General features: G+C 32.2%; 2 protein-coding genes across 2 annotated transcripts; one reads left to right on the forward strand and one right to left on the reverse strand.

Annotated features, from left to right (window-relative positions):
- The first annotated feature begins 7,999 nt into the window (after nt 1–7,999).
- LOC120150989 (bidirectional sugar transporter SWEET15-like) lies at nt 8,000–9,886 on the forward strand. The gene is made up of 4 exons (XM_039163556.1): nt 8,000–8,189; nt 8,740–8,776; nt 8,857–9,349; nt 9,459–9,886. The coding sequence occupies exons 1-4, from the start codon at nt 8,138–8,140 to the stop codon at nt 9,714–9,716; spliced, it is 840 nt and encodes a 279-aa protein (XP_039019487.1). The 5' UTR covers nt 8,000–8,137; the 3' UTR covers nt 9,717–9,886.
- Nucleotides 9,887–11,642: 1,756 nt separating this feature from the next.
- Nucleotides 11,643–17,145, reverse strand: LOC120150988 (serine/threonine-protein kinase PBS1-like). Its single transcript, XM_039163554.1, has 5 exons — nt 16,863–17,145; nt 16,070–16,275; nt 15,019–15,208; nt 12,345–12,736; nt 11,643–12,264 (listed from the first exon to the last, which is right to left on the reverse strand). Exons 1-5 carry the CDS (start codon nt 16,981–16,983, stop codon nt 11,782–11,784), a joined length of 1,392 nt encoding a protein of 463 aa, XP_039019485.1. The 5' UTR covers nt 16,984–17,145; the 3' UTR covers nt 11,643–11,781.
- Between the last annotated feature and the right edge of the window lie 8,897 nt (nt 17,146–26,042).

Here is a 26,042-nt window from a genome sequence, read left to right on the forward strand (position 1 = left end):
ACCATCCTGATCGAAAGTATACTCTGAACTCAATCCCTGCTCAACTTGTTCAATAATGGGAAGCAATGAGCTATCAAGGAGTTGTTTGGCCTTAATCTCATCGGTCAAAGTGGGTTTAACTTGCAAATCTGCTAATAGACTATTGTCATCAAATAAACTCAAGTTGGCGAATAAGGCTCTGAGATCTGATATCGTCTTACGGATCAAGGCGTCGGCCACCACATTAGCCTTCCCTGGATGATACTCTGTCTCACAATCATAGTTCTTTAAAATCTCCAACCAGCGACACTATCTCAAATTTAATTCTTTCTGAGTAAGCAAATACTTTAGACTCTTATGATCGATATAGATATAACACTTTTCTCCGTAGAGGTAGTGTCTCCATATCTTTAAAGCAAAAACCAAGACAGCTAACTCCAGATCGTGAGTATGATAGTTACGCTCATGTGGCTTTAACTGACGTGACGCATAAGCAACAACCTTCCCATCTTGCATCAAAATACATCCTAATCTAGAGTGAGAAACATCACTGTAGACAGAAAAATCTTTCCCAGACTCATGTTGAATCATCACTGGGGCTTGAGTTAGAACAATCTTTAGTTTCTCAAAGCTAGCTTGTTGGTTCTCAGACCAGACAAATGGAACATCTTTCCTTAATAGATTCGTTAGAGGAGCAACAATGATGGAGAACCCCTCAACGAAACGGCGATAATAACCAGCTAAACCCAAGAAAATACGGATCTCTAAGACTTTCCTGGGTTGCTTCTAGTTCAGAATAGCCTCCACTTTGCTCGGATCCACCTGAATATCATCAGCAGAAACAATATGTCCAAGAAAAGACATTTTGCTGAGCCAGAACTCACACTTGCTCAACTTAGCGTATAACTTATTTTCCCTTAGAGTCTGTAGAACAATCCTTAAATGCTCATCATGTTCTGCTTCAGTTTGAGAATAAACTAGTATGTCATTGATGAACACAACTACAAACTGGTTCAGATAAAGTCGAAACACCTGATGCATCCGATCCATAAAAGCTGCAGAGGCATTAGTTAACCCGAATGACATTACTAAAAACTTGTAATGCCCGTACCGAGTATGAAAGCAGTTTTTGGGACATCAGAATCTTTCACTTTAAGTTGGTAATAACCAGATCTCAAGTCTATCTTCAAAAAGATAGAAGCCCCTCGAATTGGTCAAACGTATCATCGATCATGGGTAAAGGATATTTGTTTTTTACTGTGAGCTTGTTCAGTTTCCTATAATCAATACAGAGTCTCAATGTCCCATCTTTCTTCTTGATAAAGAGAATTGGGGCTACCCACGGTGATACATTGGGTTAAATAAATCCCCTATTCAACAACTCTTGGAGTTGGACTTTCAGTTCCTTAAGCTCCTTTGGGGCCATACGATAAGAAGCCATTGAAACAGGGGTAGAACCAAAATAAACTTCAATCTCAAACTCAACTTCTCTATCCAACGGTAATCCAAACAACTCTTCAGGAAAAACATCAAGAAATTCCTTGACAATCCGGATGCCTTCAATATCTGACAGATAACTCCTAGTGTCCAAAATATAAGCAAGAAACGCCTCGGAACCCTTCATGATCATCTTTTCAGATACTAAAGTAGACATAATATTCGTCAGAAATCCACGACGTTCCCCGATCATTATAATCTTTTGGTTATTTGGGATCTTCAGAACAGTTCTCTTGGTCTCACAATCAAGATTGACTCGATGTTTGTTCAACTAATCTATACCAAGAATCAAATCAAACTCTTCTAAAGATAACTCCATCAGGTTGGCCAGAAAAATCTCCCCATTGATCTCTATAGGACACCCTTTAAAATATGATCCAACACTATGGACTTGCCTAAAGGACTTTGAACTGTCACTGAATTCTCAGTATTCTCGACAGAAATATTCAGACCCTCATAAATGGAATGTGATACATAAAAATTGGTAGAACCACTATCAAACAATGCAAAGTAGGGAACTGAATGAATAGTAATAGTACAAGCAATCACATTAGGCCCATCGCGATCTTGTCGAAGTCTAGCAATGTAAACCAACACAGGATGTCTGGCCTCAGATCTGACTGGACCCCTACTTTGAGATGCTCGGCCTCTATTAGTCGATCCTAGTGCTATGCTATGACTATGAGTCCCTGCTGGAGTCTGGACAGTACTCTGAGTACTATCGGGAGTACGAGCTGGTGTCTAAACTGAATAAGCTAGCTCTGGACAATCCTTTACCATATGGTCACCAGAACCATATCTAAAATAGGTACCCAATTTCCTCATGTATTCCCCAAGATAAGGTTTCCCACAATAATCACATGGTTGCAAAGGCTGCGACCCAGAAGAACCACCATGTTTAGAAGGTGGAACAGCTGAAAAACCTGATGCCACAGGCTTGGCACTCGTACCGCCTCTCTGAAAACACTCACCCCTGCATCTCTTGTTGGGGTGTGCAGAAGAATCAATGGATCCAGAAGGCCTCCTAAATCGGTCTCGATCTTGATCTCTCCTACGCTCCATACCTACTCGTTCGATCTCTTCGGCGGTCTTGGCTATCTCAACCAATGCATCAAAATTTCTTTCCCGGTGGGTAGCAACTCGACTCTTTATCTTATACCTGAGTCTATTCTTGAACCTCAAGCACCGATCCAACTCAGTATCAACAAGTCCAGTAGTATAACGACTCAGTCTGATAAACTCAATCTCACAGTCCATAATAGACATATTAACCTGCTCTAGATTCTGAAACTCCTAACGTCGCTCCTGTAGATATCTCTTTTTGACATAGCGACTCCGAAAATATGCCTTAAAAAGATCTCATATTAACTGATTCCCCGGAATACTACCAGAAATCGATTGCCACCATCTAAAACTCTCTTTCTTCAGCGTAGCTATGGCTCCCTTTAACTTTTGCTCAGGCCTCAGATCCATCTCATCCATAATTATCTCTGTATCCTCCAGCCAATACTCAACGTCAGTCGGAGGTCCACCAGTAATACCCTCAAATGGAACTACTCCAACAGCTACCAAAGACTTCGAAATCTCGACCACAATAATATTATTAGGGGCTCTAGCAACTCTTTGAAACATGCAAAAGACAGCTCTATTAATAGCGTCTTCACCCATGTCAGTATCCTCATCTTCAGTGACGAGAGGGTCTCTCACAGGAGTAACCGGATCATCATGAGAAATAGACGAATCTACATACGGAACATGAGGTTCACGCGGTGACATCGGATTATCTATTATGACAGAAGGTCGAGTGACCCGCCCTCAACCACGGCCACAGCATGGCTTACGACCTCTAGCAACACTCATCGGATAGATCTCTAAGGCTCTATAGAAAGAATTTGAACATAAGTCAAACTAGCATCAAGGATCTCAAAAAATAACTCATAAAATAAGGTGACACATTTTTGAAAATATCAAATTTTCTTAAAAATCCTGAGTTTAGGACTCATCCACAGTCCGAGTTTTAAAACCGAAAGCTCTGATACCACCAAATGTAACCCCTTGACCCAGTCTAAACGTTATGTCGTGTCTAGGTGATTACGTATCACATTCAGAAATTCTTTTTATATTTAAAACAATGATAAAATACATATCTCCGTATAATATGAAAATTTATCAATAATAAAGATTTATACGATAAATATATATATGAATACATATTTTAGAAGACCATATAAAACACATACATATTAAAATACCACAGAAAATCGTATAAAATATTTACGAAATAAAATATCGGTAATACAAATATATCCAAAACAATAGCAAAACACATGTCACCAAATACAACTGAAAAACATATAGAGATATACGGTCGTACAAAAGTAAAAGTAGTTGATCCCCCCTGATGTTGAATCTGCTAGTTTACGGTCTGCTGTTATATGAAAAGTGAAAATTTTACAGAATGAGCTAAAAAGCCTAGTGTGCTCCATACAATAAATATTTTAGTAAAATCGGTTTATACAACATATTTTAAAAACATGAACACTACACTTATCCTTTCACAATCTGTTTGTGTAGGTTCCCCAGAACCATACACCCAACCCACACAACCAGTAAGGCCATGAGCACAAAGTCGAGGAGCTTGCAGATATACTTCCTAGAAAATACCCCCAATGACAGTAATAAACATGAATGTATTCGAGTGAAAACAATGATTAATTCTTTAAAACATGAAAATATTTCATACTTGGAAATCATATACATAAACACGAAAATCATAAATCAAATCAGTAATATATAGTAAATCAGATGTCAGATAAGCAATATTCAAAAATCAGGTATAAAAATACTATAACCAGAAATGATATCAGAAGTATTCAGTAAATCAGATACAAATAAATGGTATTCAGAATATAGGGTAGGTAACACCATCAGGAAACACACCTGTAACAGTATGAGAAATCGGATAGAGAAGCCTGCTACTGAGTCTGTCGATCACGCTCTGTTGCAGCGCTAGATCCTACAAGTCGAAAAAATCCATATTGGAATCCTAATATGAATAATCTTAACCTTTATTTAAATAATTTACGAAAACCTACGGGTAATTCTCGTAGTACGTGGATCGGGCGTATCTGACGAACGAAAAATACCGAACCTAACTGACCCTCGTTCAGGTGAAACACAAGTACCTTCATAAAAATATCTTATTGGATCAATTCTATAACCATATCTAAAATAAATAAGCAAAAATGCTAAAAACACTAAGCATTTTTAGGTTAACGAGCTCATTTCAGAGCTTTTGGGTCAGAATTTGGCAAAACATACTTCAAAATCAGATTTAGGACGTCGAAAAACATAAAATATGATTTTCAAAAAATTTGACTTTTTGGTCAAAGTAAAAATCATCGGGTTTGACTGACAATTGGAGGCTTTCGGGTTCGAATTTGGAAAAACGAACTTTGGAATCGGATTTAGGACGTTGAAAAACATAAAATATTACTTTTAAAAAAATTTGACTTTTTTTGTCAAAGTCAACAGTCAACGGCGATCAACGGCGGTCAACGGTCAACGGTCAACGGCGGTCAACGGTCAACGACGGTCAACGATCACGATCAACAGTAAACGGGTCGAGTCAGGTCGGACCTGGTCAGGTTAGGTTAGCGGGGCAAGTCGGGTCAGACGGTCAAGTCGGGTCAAATCGGTTGACTTTTCAAAGTTGTCCACACGCGCAAGACATTCCCCACGCGTAGGGGCGGCGCGTGCGGTGGCTTAGGAGTCCTTAAAAATTTCAGAAAAAAATTCTAAAATTATTTTAAGGGATTTTGAGATACATACCAAGCTCGGTTCACAATTTTGAACGGTGGAGAACTCTATTTTAACACATAAGAAACTTTAACTACCTCACCTCCCTCACGTGCCGGCAACGACAGAGACGCGAAGGACATCGATTGACTCGGAACGACACAATGAACACGATGGTGCGGGGATGAATTTTTGTGAAATTGGTTTTTGGTTTGCCATAGAAATCAATTTCAACGCAATTAATAGAATTGCCTGCCGGTGAAAATGGTAAAATTTAGGGTTGGATCTCTAGATTTCCTTCAACTTCTAAAATAGCCTATAAGTTCTGGAAACTTTTAATTTGACCCTCAAATTTCACCAAATTACTTATTATTATTTATTTATTTCAGGTTGTGACACTTAATCTTTTAACAATAAACGTTTTTATTTTTATATGCGTGAACTTTTAAAATAAAAAATTTAGAAATAACAACGGACTCTTAATTATTAATTAAGGTGGATTTGTTGGTACTGAAAGAACAAAGCAAAGGAAGTGAAAGATAAACGGTTTTGGTAGCTTCACGTGAAATGGGGCTTTTGGAAAGACACCTTTGCGGTGTATCTTTAACGTAAATTAAATTCTGGTTTATGCTATCATACAATTACAAAACTTCACTCTCGCGTGGGCCTCATTCCCCCTTTCTCATTTTTATTTATTTTTAAATTTTAACTTCCATGCGAAAAACACGTGCCTTTCGCTTTTTTTTTTTAAATATTTTTTATCAAAAAATCGCATGCATTCATCATGCCTTCTAAAAATAGTTTTTTTTTATTGTTTTTGTTCTTTTATGACGCTCTAAAATTTAAAAATTATAAAAATCAATAATACTATTTTAATTTAATGATAAAAGATAAAATTTTAAGAATTTTGTGACCTTAAATTTAAATTTTATCAAATATAAATGTTATTTTTTGAATTATTTTAAATCTCTAATTATTTATATTTACATGAAGACGTTAGATGTTTGAATTTATTCGAATTTATAATTCTTAAAAAAATTAAATGATAACCGAAAAATATGACTTAATTTTACTTGTAGAATTGTGAAAACTAGCTCAAAATGTGTATCAAACTTAAAGATGGTCATGGGTCGGGTTTCGGTCAACCCAACCTGACCCGATCAAAATTTTTTACATCTTTCATCTAACCAAACCCAAAAAATATATACCCTCCATCAGATCTGAACCCAAGCCATTTTTTTTGATATAAAATCCGTATTCAATCCGACCGACCCGAAATAATAAAAAATATTATTTTTATTCAATAAAAACAATGATTTAATTGAAAAAAATATAGAGGGGTATTATTGTAATTATTTTTAATATATAAGGTAAAATTATATTTTTTTGGGATCAGATCGGCTATTTTTCACCCTAAACTCGAATCCGACCCGAACATCACCTTTAAAAAAACTGACATGACCCGACCAGAGCCCGAATTTTAAGAAAAAAAACTGACCTGATCGGGTCGAGTCGAGTTAGAACCTGTCGGATTCGAGTCTCATTCCCATCCCTAATCAAACTGTATTAAGAAATAAAAAAGATTTAACAACCAAATACATTAAATAATTCCTTGAAGTGTTGGAAAGTTCATTTTAATGGAGGAATTAATTGCATATCATAGAATGGGGGAATGCTCTTGCGGTACATGAAAACGATGTTTTCATGAAACTAGATGCTTAACAGGAAAACCTAAGAACATTAATTGTTGGAGTGAAAATGCAGAAAATCATTATTAGGGTAAATTGCAGATTCCATCGTTCAATTTTCTAATAGAACTTTCGATTTACTAATTAAATTTTTTATTTGCTCATATTTTGATCACTCCATCGTTAAATACTCAAAACGTAATGAATGAAAAATTTTCTTTTAAAATTTATGAAATTATCTTAAAATTTTCCAAATCCCAATAGCGAGGAGATGAAGGATGAAACGAGTTGTATATATTGATTCTATGTTGATTAAATGGTGGATTATAGATCATAATGATTTGGGAATTTATGAGATTAAGGTTTAGGGTTGAGTTTTATTAATTTTAAAGTAATTTAAGTAAAATCTAAACCTAAAGAGTGATATGAGATAATAATGTGAGTTCGTTGATATATTGAGTGATCGGAGAAGATTTTTGAGAATGGTAATTACAACATCATTGTGAAATAAAGATGAAATTGTAAAACTTTGATCTTTGGAGGAAGAAGATAAAATTAAAAAAGAGAAAATGGCATAGATGATATGATACATGGATTCCATGTCAATAAAAGTAATCTATATCGGCACACGTGACTTTCATATCATACTTTCATTTCTGATTTAACACTCAAATAATCAAAATAGGAGCAAACCAAAGGTTTAATGAGTAAATGAAAATTTTTTAAATTTTAGTGATCAAAGTAGGAGTGAGAAAAAGTTAAATGATTAAAATTTTGTATTTTACCCTCATTAATATAATGTGGATGCCAATTAGGTCGGAAAGTTGTACACGCGACTAAAAAGAGGCACGTGGAATAATTTGGTAAAAAGTAAAAAAGAAAGAGTAAAAAAATGATATTGATTTCATGCGAGCCTACCTACTAATAACGTCTGCACTTGTAATGCAACAAAAGGAGTTAAATGCGCACACACAATTCCATTTATCACCCACTCCCCTACCTTTTCTCTCGTATAAAACCCCCTCTCTATGCTCTCCTTTGAGCTCATGACATTTTAGAGCTTTGAGCATTCCATAAGAGAGAGAAAGAGAGAGCTAGGGTTCTTTCCCCTTCCCTCTCTGCAATTTTCTTTCCAAAAACATAAATTACCCTTTTCTTTGTTGAAGAAGATAGATATGGCCGCAATGGGTGACCAACATACCTTGGCAGTCGTTTTTGGTATCTTAGGTAACACTACTATGCTCTTTCTTTGCTTACATGAATCATGTAGTTCATGTCTGACGCTCGTATTCGACTTAAAATACATATTTATATACGTCATTCACACATAACGATTTTAGGGTTTTCTTTTATTTTGAGCGACGTCGTAATGAAATCAGTCACGACGCTACATCTACGTCCGCCACGAAACCCGTCACCTTGTTTTCTTCACTCTCTCTAGGAAGTTAATTTTTAGTCACGACTTGGTTAAGTTACAAAGAGAAATTAATGCACAACATGTTATCTTTTGTTTCACTATTTTTGGTTTAAAACAAGTGTCCGTTTTAGAAATGGCTCCAATTTTCAGCTAATGAATGCATTAATTCAATGTTTAGTTATACGTAGTTGTTTAACAAAAAGGGAAAATACATACAATAAATGTCATCACCTAAACGATGATCTACCTCCTCAATCATATGAAAACGATTCATTTATTTTGACAAAAACTTTACATGAAACATGCAAAGTCCCATCTTTTCTTACAAGAAGTTTTCGTTTTTGTTTGAATTGATGACAGGTAACATTATCTCGGTCCTCGTATTTATGGCTCCCGTGTAAGCATTCGATCACGATCTTCTATATTTCTCGAAATTGATATAATTGTTCGAACCATAATCATTGTTGATAATTGCAGGCCAACATTCTACCGGATTTTCAAGAAGAAATCAACAGAAAGTTTCCAGTCGCTGCCATACCAGGTGGCATTGTTCAGCTGCATGCTATGGCTGTACTACGCGTTGATAAAAAAGGGAGCTTTCCTCCTCATCACCATCAACTCATTCGGATGTGTTGTCGAGACCATTTACATATCTATGTACATAGCTTATGCTTCAAAGGATAGCAGAAGATCAGCTATGAAACTTTTTGTAGCAATGAATGTGATGCTCTTCTCTTTCATTCTCATCCTCACTCATTTTATGCTTAAAAACTCGATTCGAGTCCCGGTTCTCGGCTGGATTTGTGTCGCCATCTCCGTATCGGTGTTTGCAGCACCCTTGAATATCATGGCGAGAGTTGTTCGAACAAAGAGCGTCGAGTTCATGCCTTTCACCTTATCATTTTTCCTCACATTGAGTGCAGTCATGTGGTTTGCTTACGGATTATTCATTAAAGACCTTTGTGTAGCTGTAAGTTGATTTCTCTTTTCCTTTCCGACGTGAGATACCGACACCGACACCGACACCCCCTTCGCTTGATTGAAGTCACTGATGATTTTTTTTTTTGTGAAATCCACAGCTCCCTAACGTACTAGGATTCATACTGGGAATGCTCCAGATGATTCTATACGCAATCTACAGACACAGCGAGAAGGCAATCATGGAGGAGAAGAAGCTTCCGGTTCAAGAACAAATGAAAAGCGTGGTCGTGCTCGGCGCATTAAACGCCTCCGAAGTTCATCCCGTAGCTTCAGATATTCACAATGGAAACGCCACCGCAGAGAAGGAAGCCGCCGGTAATAAACCGGAGGCTGACTCAAATGAATGTCCAGTTTGAATCAAAACACACACCCGAGGCTACTTAAAGAAGACGACTACACATATATATAAATATATAGACAGAGATGTATTAGTTATGCTGTAATTTTCAGTCTCCACCATGTCGAAATAATCTTTGTACTTGGCTATTATTTTGAAATACAACCAACCATGACTTCATCTTCTTCACTAAGGGCAGCATTATTTTCATTTGTAGTGTATCGTGTTGATGAGGAAAGATGATTGAATTCGAGCTACAAGCAAGGAAATTGCTTTCCAGCTTCGACAAGGCAAATCTACCAGGCTGTGTGCTTCGGATCTGTTCATTCATTAATTCGCAACAGGACACAGCAAACACGGACCCATAGTTTTATATTAGAAAATTGTAAGATACATGTGAAATTATAAAATTCTAAGAATAGATTATCAATTACAAAATATTTAAAATATATTTAAAATATATGATAATTTAAAATTTTTTGAGTTGCATCTGTTCATCCTTGTACACAGCTGGATGCAATACGCCAATAACACAAATGAATGCATATATGGGTTAGTGAAAGATAGGAGAAAGGACCCATATTGTTTCATTAGGAAGCGTAAGATATGGAAACTTCTCACCATCTCTCTATTTTACGTGTTCCAAAAGGGCATCTCATATGGTGAAACTAATCGAATACCATTATGGATAGATCGAGATGAGACGAGTTGAAGTAGTGTCTTTAAAATTTTAAATTATTATATATTTTAGATATTTTTCTTATATTTTATATTAAAAATTTATTTTTGTCTTCTAAAATTTGATAGATTTATCTTCTCCTTAAAATTTTATAAATTTACTTTCTTAAACATAAAATTCTATTGTCCCCGAATACCATGTTTGTAAAATTGAAAATCTTTGAAGTGGATTGAATACTCGATTTGATGTCATTTGTACCATAAAAGATTAAAGAACAAATGTATTTATGTATAAATACTGCAAATTATCTATATTTATAATTTTCATAAAAGAGAAAATATAGTAATTTAAAAAAAAATCAAAACAGTGCTATGATGAGCCTAAAATGGGGTTGGATTAGTTATTTATAAGTATAAAAGAAAATCTGAAACTTATATTGCAGATTTGATCGGACTTGAACAAGAAAATAGTATGTTTTATCAATCAATAAAGAAGTAATATTTACCAAGTGATCTTAGCGGTTAAAGAAAGTATTATTTCTCTAGAGGTCTCGAGATGGAACATCTATATTTACATGATGTTGACATTATCAATGACCAAGAGAGATTATAATCAAATATTACATTGTAATCATCCCAAACTATAAATTTATATATGTTTTAAATCTTAAATATAAAAAAAAAACCTTAAACCCATAAACATTTTAAGAACTTGACGTCCGTCAAAATCTTTCTAAACGAGGAATATAAATCTCGAAACTACATATAAATTTTAGTTTAATGTATAATTTGACATATAAACTTTGATAACGTAATTCCATATTTATAACACACGCACAATAATCATGTTATCTAATATAAAATTAAATCGATACATTTACTTTTTATTGTATAAAATTAAATCAAAATTTCATATATACATTTGAACAACAAAAAAATTCCACAAAGTTGAGATTGAATAAATTTCTAGTGTACGCTTAGTATTTATCCAATCAATTTTTTGTTCATTTTTCGATATTCATGTTGTAGTATATTCCCATTAACTTTTAACCTCAAATATGAGTGAATCCCACATTTACTATACCGTGAATAGAGTGGATGAAAATGAGATCAATTAGTTGGTAAAAATGTGTTTGGTGTACCAAAGATGACTAGAAGATACAAATACCACATAAAAGTTCCGTACAAGACCAGAGCAAGGAGGATAACATTAAAACTCTCAAAACTTTTATGGAAAAGCGTCATGTTTAGACTCCATCACCACCACATCATCATCTTGTTCTATGCTTCAATGAAATGAAAGGATATAAAGTAAAGCATTGTCAAGCTTTTTGGATGGGCCATGCACTGGAAAGAAAATCTTTCTTCACCTTACCAAGTCAGAAATTTGCATAAACTGTGGCAAACTAGCCATTAGACCCGTCGGAACTACCCTGTGCATTCTGTCGCCTTTTTTCTCGCCAATTCTCCCCCCACATCTTGGCTTCGGCCACAGCTCGTTCTCGATCTAAATCCCTATTCAACATTCTGGCTGTTTCTCTAGGGGAGTCCTCCTTCTCGGACCCTTCCAAATCACACCTACGGCCAGATGATGCTCCTTCATCGTTCTTTGATACCCTTCCTCCTCTGTCATCTTTGTATCTTTTATCATCCTTATCTCCAGAACCTCGGTAGCCATGCCCCGCTGAGTTAGGATCATATGCCTGATTCGCCAAATATGAGAGAGCAGTGACCACATCTCCAATTAGAGGACGGGTGGCAGCCTCCTCTTGAATGCACATAGAGGCCACAGCTAGAGCTTGGTAAAGACCTCGCATTGGATACCGTCCTTGCAATCTTGGATCTGCCAATTTTGAAAACTTGCGGCGGTCATTGAACAACGGACGTGCCTGTATATACATTAAAAAGAAGATAAATTACTATAGTCTCAGCCATTACCCAGACTACAAAAGCACTTCAAATGCATTACCCATGTGACGAGGTTCTGTTCTCCATGGGGTCGTGTGCTGTCAATAGCTCTCCGTCCAGTAATTAGCTCTAAGAAAACAACCCCGAAACTATAAACATCAGATTTCACTGTCAATTGACCAGTCATGGCATACTCCGGAGCACAATAGCCATATGTGCCCATAACTCTGGTGGAAACATGTGATTTATCTCCTGTTGGACCAAGTTTCGCAAGCCCGAAATCTGATAACTTCGGCTGGAAACCTTCATCCAGTAATATGTTGGAGGACTTGAAGTCCCTGTAAATAACAGGAGGGTTTGCTTTATCATGGAGGTATTCCAAACCTTTAGCTGCACCAGCTGCTATCTTCATTCTTGTGTTCCAATCTAGTGGTTCCTTCTCAAGTGGCAGATCTGTAGAGAAATAGATGACAGATTAGACTATAATCGAGAATTCCCCTTCCTGCTATATAACAGATGTATTTAACTAGCACAGGTAGAGAACAAGCAAGACATGTCCAAGGGCATGACACGGTAAAACCCGTGCATATCCATTTGTATCAACTTAAAACCGGAATTTATCCAACAATGAGACGTGACTATCATCTGTATGTTATTGGTAGTAAAGGGCTAAAATCGGACATTCTGAATCCTCCAGACTACTAAAACATAAGACAGCTTGCTAATGAACCACAAAACAGATCCATTATGAGAACAAATATGATTCGTAGCTCATTATTAGTTCTGACATTAATTAGGCTTAAATTTTTTGTTAGAAAGGAGACCATAAACAACGAATATGAGAATTTGAAATTTCCAGAGAGTGCAACCGCACCCCCCTTGGTCCCCTTGAACTCAACCAAGCTCCAAGTTCACAATTAGGCTTAGTTCAAAATTATAGTTGGTAGGATTTCAAAAGCTGTGGCTATGAAATTAGGGTTTGGAAAACCAAAGTGAAAACCCACTAGTTTAGTCAAGACTTAAAGAAATGTTGAACTTGAGCAGTGCAAACCATGATTTTGCACGTCAATTACAATGCCAAACTCAGTTTATCTAGAAGAATTACAAGAATATCTAGTTATCAGACAATAAGAAAATATTTAATTTAACTTTATCTTGTCAATAATAGATGCACAAAATGAAGGAGCAGATAGCGCAAAGCAGGCCTAAAATATTGAATTAATAATACATGTAAGGACGTTAGGACAATATATATGATATGACATCACGGGTTTAAGCATATTTGGTGTGGTTTAGGGAGAAAATAGTAGCAAATCAATATTCCTCTATTTTCTGAAGCCTATTAATTACTAAATAAATAAGGTTGCAGGAAATCCATTTTACAACTTGGCATCATGTCCTGTTAAATAAAGGTTTTTACGAGTGTTAGACACGTCTGACACAGACATGCTCTAAGGTGACAAACTCTGAACTGCACAGCAAAGAACATGAAGAGAACAAAAAGGTAAAATGATCAAACCGCCTGAACAAGCCCAAACATGACAGGACATGCGATTTGCACTTTTTCCCTTGAATATGGAGTCAACAATGAACAAAATGTTAAATCCTAAGGAACTCAAATGCTTAAAATCAATAAAGAAAACAAAGAAAACAGAAAGTGAAACAATAATGGATAGTTAAATACTGGAGAAACCGCGAAGTATCAACGTAAATATGTTACAGGATTGAGAACGATAGAGAAAGAAAGAAAGCAAAGATGGTTCAAAATGAGATAACTATGAGAAGACATTTACTATTGAATAATTCATAGCAGATAGTTTAAGGTCTCTTCTAAAACTTTCAACTTGAGCTATTTGATCCATTTTACAACTTGGCATCATGTCCTGTTAATAAAGGTTTTTACGAGTGTTAGACACGTCTGACATAGACATGCTCAAACGTGACAAACTATGAACTGCACAGCAAAGAACATGAAGAGAACAAAAAGGTAAAATGATCAAAACGCCAGAACAAGCCCCAACATGACAGGACATGTGATTTGCATTTTTTCCCTTGAATATGGAGTCAACAATGAAAAAAATGTTAAATCCTAAGGAACTCAAATGCTTAAAATCAATAAAGAAAACAAAGAAAACAGAAAGTGAAACAATAATGGATAGTTAAATACTGGAGAAACCGCGAAGTATCAACGTAAATATGTTACAGGATTGAGAACGATAAAGAAAGAAAGAAAGCAAAGATGGTTCAAAATGAGATAACTATGAGAAGACATTTACTATTGAATAATTCATAGCAGATTGTTTAAGGTCTCTTCTAAAACTTTCAGCTTGAGCTATTTGATCCTAAAGAATTTCTTAAGGTTCAAATTTTGAAACTCAAATTGGTTTTAAGAAATTGAAAAACTAATTGCATGTTGATATTTGATTGAAAAGTATCCAATGTCCTAATGTCATTGTGTATATATCATATTGCACCTGTCTTGTGAGTCCGTATCCAAGCTTCCTAGATTAACACTAATTATTTTAAAATTACAAGGAGCTCTAAAAATATCAGTATATAAAAAATATTAATTAGATCCTTAAGCTAACACCGACATCCTTCATTGAGCTCAAAGTGCTAAAATTGCTAACTTCGTAAAGATCTAAAGGATGCAGTAGGACTAGTTGATCCAGATATAATGAAGTAAAATGAGAAGGAACTATATCATTAGGGCACTAATGTGCACCAATTCTTACCAAGAAGGTGATCTTCCAAGGATCCTAAGGGCATGAATTCATAAACAAGGAGCCGTTGATCTCCATCAGCACAATAACCAATCAAGTTGACAAGATTAGGATGATGAAGAAGGCTGAGCATGAGAACCTCAACCAGAAATTCCCTGTTACCCTGGAGACCGTTTCTGTCCAACTGTTTGACTGCAACAACCTGCAAAGGCAAAAGATACATATCTTATAGAAATCTATAACCATCTTGTTGCAAAGGATTAAAATGATTTAAAGGGGCATAAACTTCATTTTCCAAATTGCATCATTAGACATATTCCACATTGTTTATTCTCTTAGAAAGATTAACAATTATAATTGATGTCTCATGCAACAATATAACTTTCAAGACTCATCCTTGACCTCAGCAACATCATGACAACATCGAGCGGGGGATGTAGATAGGAAAACCACACTTTATCAGCAAGATGAACACCATGAGGATGAATGCTGCTCTCTTTTAGAAGAGGATCAAGTAAGTAAAGTAGCAACAATCACAGCAAAAGATAGAAGTATACTCAATGTTAATAAGATCATCTTATATGGACAAAAGATTCAGTTGAGACTAATCAAATAAAGGAGCTGCATCCAAGTTCAATAATTGAAATTTTCAATAGATGTACTCTAAGATTCAACTGTATATAGACATTTTACATGGAGCAAAGAATACATATCAAGTAAATTAGAGGGCTTGAAATCCTACTGAAATTACTGGTACTAACCAGCAATTTTACGAAATACATTAATGGTGTAAATGCTTCACTTGCTATGTAAAGAATCTTAGACAAAAAGAGTATTTCTACCTGAACACCCGGTCTTCAGCAATTAAATATCTATATAGCCTGAATGGTCGAATTTTAATAATTCCTTTTGGAATATATGACAAAAAACAATATATGAGCAAATCAAGCAAAGGCCTAAAAGTAATCAATCATAGTATGACTCGGAGCTTAATTATTGCAGTTACATTATATAAATATGCTTTCAGTATTTCGTGAAAGCAAAACAACTATAACAAGATTACCTGACCAGTACTCTCAAGCCGCCCCTTGTAAACATGTCCAAATCCACCTTCTCCTAAAAAAGACTCCGGCCTGAAATTCTTTGTTGCGGCAGCAAGCTCGCGAAAGGTAAAAATCTGAGCAGCAATTTGACCACCAGGCCCATCTTTGGGACTTGGTATTTCCCTTTTGGACCCTCCGTTACTTCTTGCTCTAAGCCTGTCCCCTCCTGCCAACTCCATAAACATAGTTACCATGAGAGATCTGATAACCATTTTAATGCCAAAAAGTAAATAAAAATAAAAAAGGAAAGATAATACAATCTAAATTCTCAAAGCTCAGTGATTCAAGAAAGGACAAAAAAAATAATTGCCAATGCAATAATAAGCTACATCAACCTATGATTTCCAGATTATGGACTTTGCTGATCATACTCGGTAATCAGTATGCTAATTTGAGTTTTAAGTTATTGAATTGCTATAAATTACAAAGACATATATCAATGAATTTTGAACTAATTACAATTTTGCAACGTAATCAACTATGAAACATATCACCATGTAATCAAAAGTATTCTTAGATCCTAGTTCTTTTACAGAACTCTAAAAATTTTATTAAGGTCAATCAAACAAGGAATAATGGTACACTCAGAAAATTACATAACAAAATAAGCATCATCATCAAAGTTAACAATAAAATAATTATCATCATCAAAGTTAGGAAAGAACATAATGATTCATAAAGACCCAGATCAGATCAAGTGATAAAGCAATTATTTAAAAAAAATCCAAAACAAAAGAAGAAATCAACGCTAACCTGAAGATAATTTGGAAATATTATTGGAAACAGTTGGGTGGCCTTGCTTTCTATCAACAGTTTCTTTGACAGGATTTAACTTCTCCTCTTCCTTTGAATCGAAACAAGGAAAACAACCCATTCCCTCGAAAATCAAACCAAACCCAAAAGTATCCTGAGCTTTTTGAGATATATATTAGATTTACAATCAAAAACAGGAAAAAGAAAAGAGATTAATCAACGTTCCATATCCGATCCTGTTTTCTCACAATTTTTATTTGAAAACAAAAATGGGCAATCTCCTCTTGTTTTAACCGATCAAATAATCAAAATCAAAGGATAAAATGAATCTAAGAGAAAGCGAAAAGAACAGGGGAAAAAAAGGAGAAATCTGAAGCAATACAGAGAGGTTGAAGAAGGAAGAAAAAAGAAGCCGGCTTTAGTCCACGGCTTCGTGCACACTTCACATACAACTAACAGCTCTCACGCTGTTTCTCATTTTGACCGTAGATTTGTTTAATTTCTACTAAAAATTACAACAAAATCTTCCCCTTTCTTTCTCTCTAGATTTCCTCATATTCTTTATTTATACAACTTCCTTTTTCTATTTAACTTCGCAGTTATTTCTCGCACCAAAATCCACGTCGTTGGTGGTGGTGGTGAAATTGAAAGAAAAACTAGATATTTCTCATTGGTCCATTTCCATTTCCATTTCCATTTAACTGGCCAAAAACACACGGGAAAAGGGAGGAATGTAGACACAGACCTTGGTCCATTTCCATTCCAGCTGACATTTCTCATTCAATTTATTGTTAAATTCTATTAAAAAAAATTATTGTTAAATCTGTTTATTTTTATTGTCAATCGATTTTTAATTCAATTATTATTATAATGTTACAAAAAAATTGAACATATTTAAATATGTATATCGATTTCTTCCACTATCAGTTTATTAGATCAAATTAAATGAATTTATACATGATATGTATACATAAACATATAATCAAATATGATTACAAATAATTATGTATAGGTTCAGTTTTCATTGACAGGGATGTACTAAAGGATAGGTGAGACAATATTTCTGAAAATTTTAAATTTTCGTATATTTTAATTTTTTTTTATAATTTTTACTCTTAATTTACTTTCGCTCCTTATAGTTCTATAAGTTTGTTTTATTCTAAAATTTGATTATAAGTTTATACTTGATATGTTGATTTTTATTATTTTGTACTTATAATTATAGGATGTATAGATTTTAATTATAATTATGATTATGATCACTTCAAGGAGATTACATAAACGAGTTTAGATGAATTTATTAAATTAATTTTAATTATTTATTAAATTCAACTCTTCATATTCACGAATCTTATCAATTTAATCTTTAAACATCATCATTTTTAATCGTAACAACTTGTCCAATTGACAAACACATAATTTAATTTTGGCTTTGTGTTCTAATTATTTTTACATGTTGTATGATACATTGAGTCCTTTTGACAACAAATACATCCCTCGTAAACGCAGTCGTTCAAACCTATGATCTTTAGGAAAAATTACATTATCTTTAATCACTATGACTACTTGATGAGTTCATTATAAACATAATTTATTATATATAATTCTATGATATATGTATAATATAAATATAGATTATAGACATTATATACTGTAAACATAAGAAGGTTACATAGAATATATTAAAGATAAGTTGATACAGGACTATGTCAGGAGAAGTTTATAAAATACAATCAGTAAAGGGTTACTGATATTTTAAAAGTTTTGGTATCGAATTTTGATCTAAAAAGATATTTAAGCATTATTAAGTATTGATTATCAAGTTTATTTTTATATTAAGAAATAATAATAGGACTAAAATGAGTTAAAATAACTATTTTAAGAAACAAAAGATGTTGCTTTGATTTAGGACTAGATCGTAAAGTTTAAAAGGTTTGAGAGATAAAATGATAATTTTACTACAATTGAGTAAAATGACAATAAATGAATATTTTAGTCCAAATTGATTAGTGATGATGATTCAAGATAATTGAGTTATTTGAACCAATTTATGGTTAAAGAAGAGTTTTGAGACTAAAGTGAATAAAGTTTAAAAGTTAAAACTGATGTTGGAACTATAATTGAAAAATGGTTCTTATGTAAATATTAATTGGAAATTAGTATTATATACTGATATTAGAATTATTTTAATGAAAGAAAAAGTGATGGAAAAGTAAGAAGTAATTGTTTTTGTCATTTTCTTATCACTTTCCTCTCGTTATTCCAACGCGAGAATTATCCAAGCTTGAAGAAATTAAACTTTTGATGATTTTAATTAATAAAAGTAAGTTTTTTATTCTTTCAATTTCGTCACTCTATTAAAAGAAGTTAATTTGATGATTAAAGGAAGAAAATAGAAAAACAATTAGTTAAGATTTTAATGTGCATGGAGAAATATGAGAATTTCATGCTATTCAAGCATTTAGAAGCTTTTATATATAATGATTTAAGTAACATTGTGCTACATTTGATTAATTTAAAATTTTTAAAAGCGGAGATCAAGAAGGATCTTTGATGTGAAAAACAAGAGATGGAGTGAATAGTGGAATCACTCGCTTCTTTTTGTGATAAATTTTGTAAGCTTGGTTTGAAAGTGAGTACCATTTCACGAGTACTTACTAAATTATTGAGTAATTAGGTTTCTAATTTTTTTATTAAACAATTCCTACCTAGAGGGAAGGGAAATGGATTTTGCTCCCAATAGATATTGAATCTACAATTCAAGAGAAGAAAATATATCAACTGAAAATATTTGATCACCTACTCTAGAAATTATTGATAATTAATATTTGTAATTAACTCTTATGATATGTTTTTATTTATATAAATGTAAATTCATACTAAGGTCAATTAATGAAGGTATGAGTCATACGTAATTAATAATGGGATTAATAAATTATTCAATAAATATGATCTAAGAAGTTATGGAATCTTACTAGGTATAATAAGTAGTTAGCCCTAAGAACTGTGCACTATATTATTCACCTTTCAAGATTATATTATTATCCTTCTAAATTGTACTGACTATTATGATAATAGAGATGTTAACCCTATTACAAAGGTCAATTAAAAGACAATGTAATTATTATTGTTAAATATGACTATGTTATTATATGTGATTGCATTTATTGCTTTATGTTGAATTTTTGGTACCATTGAGTTCAAACTCAGTGTGCAATATTTATGTACACAGATTCAGGTTGTGGTTAACAATTCGTGTTGGGACACAATGCAATCACAAACAATATATATATTCTTTACTTTTCTAGGTAATGATATATATATATGATTTGTAAAGTATCAAAATTAAGAAAAGAGTGGCAAATTTTCAAGAGTTTTGATACCTCTAAACTTTATAGAAGGTCGGTTTTGAAACTCTTGGAAGAGTTCCAAATCTCTCCCTTAAATTTTGATTTTTTTTAATAGTTTCATCTTTTAATCATATTTTAGTTAATCAACATTTGATTTGATTCTGATTTATTTTAAAACTCATAGTTTTGATTAAACATGTATTTAATCACTTGATTATTCAATAAATGTTTTGAGCATCCTTCTAAAAGTTTGATTGAACTTTATAATTTAATCCCTAAAAAGTTTAAAAATTGATCAATTTGTCTTTTTTAAATTTAATCGATTTAATTATTTCAAGATTGTTATAAAGTGAATGTAGTAGGTTGAATTTATTATTAATTGTTTGTTTTTATGTTATTGATTGGTAATTAAATTTCAATTAATCTAAGAAAACTCTAATATGACATCTCATATTTAACCATACTTGAAGGTCGAGTAAAGAGTATTTCATTCACAAAATTTGGTTCATTAGATATTATTTACAGTTCGAGTTTTATCTTCTAAATAAATTGTGCTCAAAATCTTTAGGGTTCACATAGTCAAATGTCTTGGAGTGTCTTGGGTGGATAATTTGCTCCCACTTTTTGAACCTTTCAAGACTTGTATCAAGAGACCAAATCTAAAATATAATAATATTTTATGTTGATATTTTAATTTTGTAAACTCACACAATAATTCACTGAAATTGATAAATGTAACACTCATTCTCCGTATACGTTCTCGTACACGGGTTATAGATGTCACATGATTTTTAAAACATTATTGTACTTGAAAACCAGTAAAATATTTTTTTATAAAACGATTTAATATTATAATATTTAAAATGTTCGTTCATTGTCTACTAATATATAAATAGCATTTTGAAACCCATCACATAGTAGCTTAAGTTCGAATATGATATAGTACTACAAACCAAATATCATATATCCTATCAGAGCATCATATAATATCTAAGTACATGCCGACTAGTAATATCAAAATAAACATCTAGAGATATCATACTGTTACTGATGAGACAATCCTTGACAGATGATATCAGCTACAACCTCACTCCGATTCATACATTAAACCTACGCGTGAAAATCATCACACGCTAAGTATTCACTTAGTGAGACATAATAAAACAAATAAATAAGGCGTAAAAAACATAAGTATTTCATAAAAGATCAAAATACGAATTTAATCGTATAAAATATAATAACACATAAAACTGACTTGGTAAGCCAAGTTTCCTTCAATTGACCTACGAAACGTTATCTCGTATGCCCAACATACTTAACATACAATATAATCCAAAATATCCATTTTCAGGCCAATGTATGATAGATGAGAATGCAAGGTACATGAGTTGCACATAAGTGCCAAATGAAAGTATATGTTATGTAGTAACAACGACACTATACTAATATATCGAAATGGTAATTCACAAACTCATTATGAATACCATGCATGCACACCTAGTGTCGAAAGTACACAAAGGTACTGATACGAAAATGCAACATATGCATTAAACAAATCGATTGATAACCATCATACTCCAAAGTATGTCAAAATGCACCTAAGACTCTCATTGCACATACATTAGGCCTTTAAATCAAATTCGCATATTAAACATTTATTCTGAAACATCGATAGCTGTTAAAATAATATAAACTTTCATCCATCTATTTTAGGGCACCTCATACCCTAAAATCACTATAAACCATTTTCATAAACTTTATGAAAATATTTTCAAAATACGGTAAAACATGATTTTATAAAAACATTCGATGTTGACTCATCGCAAGTCGTCATCATATCATATAAGTACATAATAAATGCATTCACCTGGTATGCCTCATTATTATGCCTTACTATCGAAATCTGATTATTCTTGAACTTTTTCCTTGCCTTTTGATTTGTTTGTATCATGAATTTGATCACGATCTACACAAGCATTCATAATCACACATACAAATATAAAATACAATGTTAATATCCTAACATTTTTAGATAATAATAATAATTAAAAGTACTACCATTTTCTAATTCTTTCAAAATTCGTCTTAACTTTACCTTTTATTCATATCGAGCTCTTGTCATTAATTCTTCAATTCAAGGCTCAAATAAGCCCGATAATTTTCAACATTAAACTTTCAGCTCAAATACCTCAACAATGCCATATTTACCCTTTAATACTTAAACTTTACCAAATTTCCAAAATGGTAAAATTTCACATTCTAATTTCAATTTCAATTTCAATTTCATCCCTCAAACAGTAATTTCAACATTTTACATCAATTATTGGGTAATTACACATTCATCCCATAACTTTTCAAAATTACTAAATAGGTCCCTCAACTTTTGAAAAATTACAAAATGAAAAATTCTAAGGCTTGTAAAACCTTCCAAATATCATTTCTAAGCCATGTGAATTTTTCTACAAATTTTCCCAACTTATTTCCTAAGGTTGAACCATATATGTGTTAGGGATTCAATGTTTTCACTTGATTCAAGCATGAAACCAACCTCTATTCAACATTATAAAATCTCTACAATCAAACCCCTAACTTAATTTCATCAAATAACAATCTTTCCCCAAATATAAGGTTAGGCTTTAATCAACATAAGCATGTATAGACATGTATATGTGATTTTAATCGACAATCAAGCTTGTAAATGGTTCTACAACCTCAATAACATCTAAATCTTTCAGCAAATCATGAAACCCTAATATGAACATAAACCCCAAAATTTGGGATCTTTGAACACAACCCAAATTAGCATGCAATAATGGTACCAAATGATAGTGTTTTCAAATATAACAATTTTCTAGTTCACATCTCGATCCAAAATCCAAAGGAAGTTGCTCAAAATTGAAAAATAAAATTTCTTACCTAGGTATGAGAGAGCATGAAATGGAGCTACAAATAACTTGGTTTCATGAAATTTCTCCTTAATTTCATGTTAATTTACCTTATATTTAATCTTAAATGAATATAATATTCATTTAATATATTCATTTAATGAGAAATGTCTAATTTGCCCTTAATGAAACTTGATATTTAGCTTAATACCAAGCCGCATAACCCTTATTTTCTTTATAAAGTCAAAGATGAACCAATTAATTCACCCTTTCCAACTTTACCCATGCAATCTTTCCAAAATTTCAATATTGTCATTTTTAATCTAACGGTCTAAAATAAACATGACAATAATTTCTCAAATCCAATGATCCATATTATTTTCCATCATTTTAACATGTGAAAATAACATTTTTAAGCTTGATTTAATAACCTTCAAATTTTTCCGAAATTTTTATTCGATCTGATTTACCGAATTTTTACTGGACTTTAACACTTTATAGCTTTTAACATAAATTCCGGATCCAAAATATGTTTTACACAAAACCCCACACTTAAGGGTGAACTATTTATTTACGTGGTCAAATTACCTAACTTTCTAAAAATTACCTTTTTGATCCTTAAACTTTTTTAACTTTATACTTTGATCACCAAACTTTAAAATTTATGTTTTACCCACTAACCAAAATTTGAGGTATTACAGATATTTTATAAATTTTTATGACAAAATTATTCATAAATAAAATAATCTCATCATCTTAAATTAAATTAGGACACAAGTAAATACTACAATTCTACTATTTCATGGCCGTATCCAAAACTTTTTAGAAGAATTTTTATTATAACATATTAATAAAAAAATTAAAAGATCAAATTCATTTAACGACTTTAATAATAAAAGAGAGTATTATTTATGTTAAAGGTTCAAAATTCGAACAATTATACTTATTGAATTTATACATGTATTCATTATCAATTAGTTAAAAAAAGTATTAACAGATATTATTTTACAATAACTTATGTTAATCAAAAAGAAATTTGAAAGAGCAGCTCCAATATTGCTAAAAAATAATAATTTAAAGCTGGTCACAAAGTGAGCATGCAGCCGTCGGTCAAATTACCTGCCCCTTCATTGGCGCATCGTACGCGGCTCGGTCCGTTATTAAATAAAAATTATTTATTCCATTTCCCATTTCACTTTCGGAATCATGTTCGTTAACACCCACTTGACGCTTCTTTCGGCTCAACGTGCAAACCTTTTATATGATCGTGAAATAACATTTACCATTTTCTAATTCTAAATTTAAGAAATCATCAAATTAAAAACTAAATATTAATTGATCCATTAATATTATAGAATTGTACGTATCGTAAATGATAAGCTTGCCATTTTCTTAATTTTTAATCTTAAATTCTAAATTCTAATATTATAACAAATAAATTTAAAATGAAACAAATGGTATTAAAATAAATAGGCTTATATAAACTAAATTTATACATCTTATATCCGATAATTTTTAATATAAAATATTAACTTTCGAAATTCAGATTCCATTGTTTGGTGTGACTTTTGAGTTAATTAATTATCAAGCAAGTTAATCATTTGAAATTAACTAATTAGAAAGAGACTTCAAGAGTTGACCGATAATTTTTGTATTCATCCTTCGTGTTGTTCTTGCATCAAGTTACATATATTTGAGATATTAATAATTTATTTTATTTAATTATCAGTTTCTTTGATTAAAATATACGTTCCCATTAATTATCCCAATTCTTTAGTTTTAACGTCCTCCAAGTATTGTGAAGAAGATGACAAACAAAGTAGAAGGCCTTAGCCTTTAGCAAATAATTATAATTTATCGAGTTATTAAGTTTGGAAAAGAGTTTTCTCTGTCAAACGTTAATCATTAATCATTTTATATTAAACGTTAATACATTTGGTATTCATAGTACTTAAAATCTAGACTTCAAGGAATAACAACAATTTCTTTACTACGGAGATCACTTAGTTCATTTAAAATTTAAGAGTTAAGTATATTATTATTATTATATTAATTTGAATATTAATTATTCGAAAATAAATCTATTATCAATTAAAGGAAACAAATTGAGTTATGGATATCATACGGTCATAGTTCACACTAGCTCCAAATTTACTTTTGAATATATACATTCGTGGTGAGTGTTTGATCGAGTCTAAGAATAAAAAAGTTCCAAGGTATTTGAGTTGACAAGTTATATTTTATAATTTAAAATGTACTTGAATTTTTTTAGATGAGTCGTGTTGTTCGAGTTTCTGTTTAAATTTAATTATAAAATATTTAAAACATTATGGTACTATATGACTCCAATTTAAATGGTTTTCTATAACTATATATTATAGATATATATTTCTTCATATTTTTTCATATGTGATATATATATATCATATAGAATTGAGAGACTCGATTCAAACTTAAAAATCAATCCACTTATTATTGCAAAATTTCAAATTATTCGAGTTCTATTATATAACTCGACTCGAATTTAATTTTTTTGAGTCGATACAAGTTTATAAGATTACGAGTCAATTCAAATTTTTTAATTGAATTGAGTTTTGCACACCCTTATATGCATCTAAATATTATCTTACTTTGCGTTATCTAATTAATAAAGGATAATACTATCAATTCTGATTTTTTTAAAATAGTTTGGGATGATTATAAAGTAATATTTGTTTAAAAATAATTTTAGTCATTAACAACATACATATATCTTGTGAACACAACTGTTAAAATTTAAAATCTTTAAAAAATTAATATTTAATTTTACCATTGAAGTTGATCTTGTATGTGTCGTAACTGCTCTAATGACATCAAAGGAAACAAAGTTGGATATTAAATCTCAAACTGAACCTATTTATAAGAGTTTTGGTGTTGTGAATTGTCCAAACGTGGGGTTGTTTGCC

The sequence above is a fragment of the Hibiscus syriacus genome, unplaced genomic scaffold (assembly GCF_006381635.1).
Source record: "Hibiscus syriacus cultivar Baekdansim isolate YM2019G1 unplaced genomic scaffold, ASM638163v2 tig00111027_pilon, whole genome shotgun sequence".
Taxonomy (NCBI): Eukaryota; Viridiplantae; Streptophyta; class Magnoliopsida; order Malvales; family Malvaceae; genus Hibiscus; species Hibiscus syriacus.

What these genes read in the sequence shown, in the direction of transcription:
- LOC120150989 (XM_039163556.1), top strand. Translation starts at nt 8,138, where the DNA reads ATGGCCGCAATGGGTGACCAACATACCTTGGCAGTCGTTTTTGGTATC. An exon ending in AGTCGTTTTTGGTATCTTAG is followed by an intron (nt 8,190 to 8,739) that starts GTAACACTACTA and finishes AATTGATGACAG; the next exon opens with GTAACATTATCTCGGTCCTC. An exon ending in CTCGTATTTATGGCTCCCGT is followed by an intron (nt 8,777 to 8,856) that starts GTAAGCATTCGA and finishes TGATAATTGCAG; the next exon opens with GCCAACATTCTACCGGATTT.
- LOC120150988 (XM_039163554.1), bottom strand. Translation starts at nt 16,983, where the DNA reads ATGGGTTGTTTTCCTTGTTTCGATTCAAAGGAAGAGGAGAAGTTAAAT. An exon ending in GGCTTGAGAGTACTGGTCAG is followed by an intron (nt 15,209 to 16,069) that starts GTAATCTTGTTA and finishes TTGCCTTTGCAG; the next exon opens with GTTGTTGCAGTCAAACAGTT. An exon ending in AACAGAACCTCGTCACATGG is followed by an intron (nt 12,265 to 12,344) that starts GTAATGCATTTG and finishes ATGTATATACAG; the next exon opens with GCACGTCCGTTGTTCAATGA.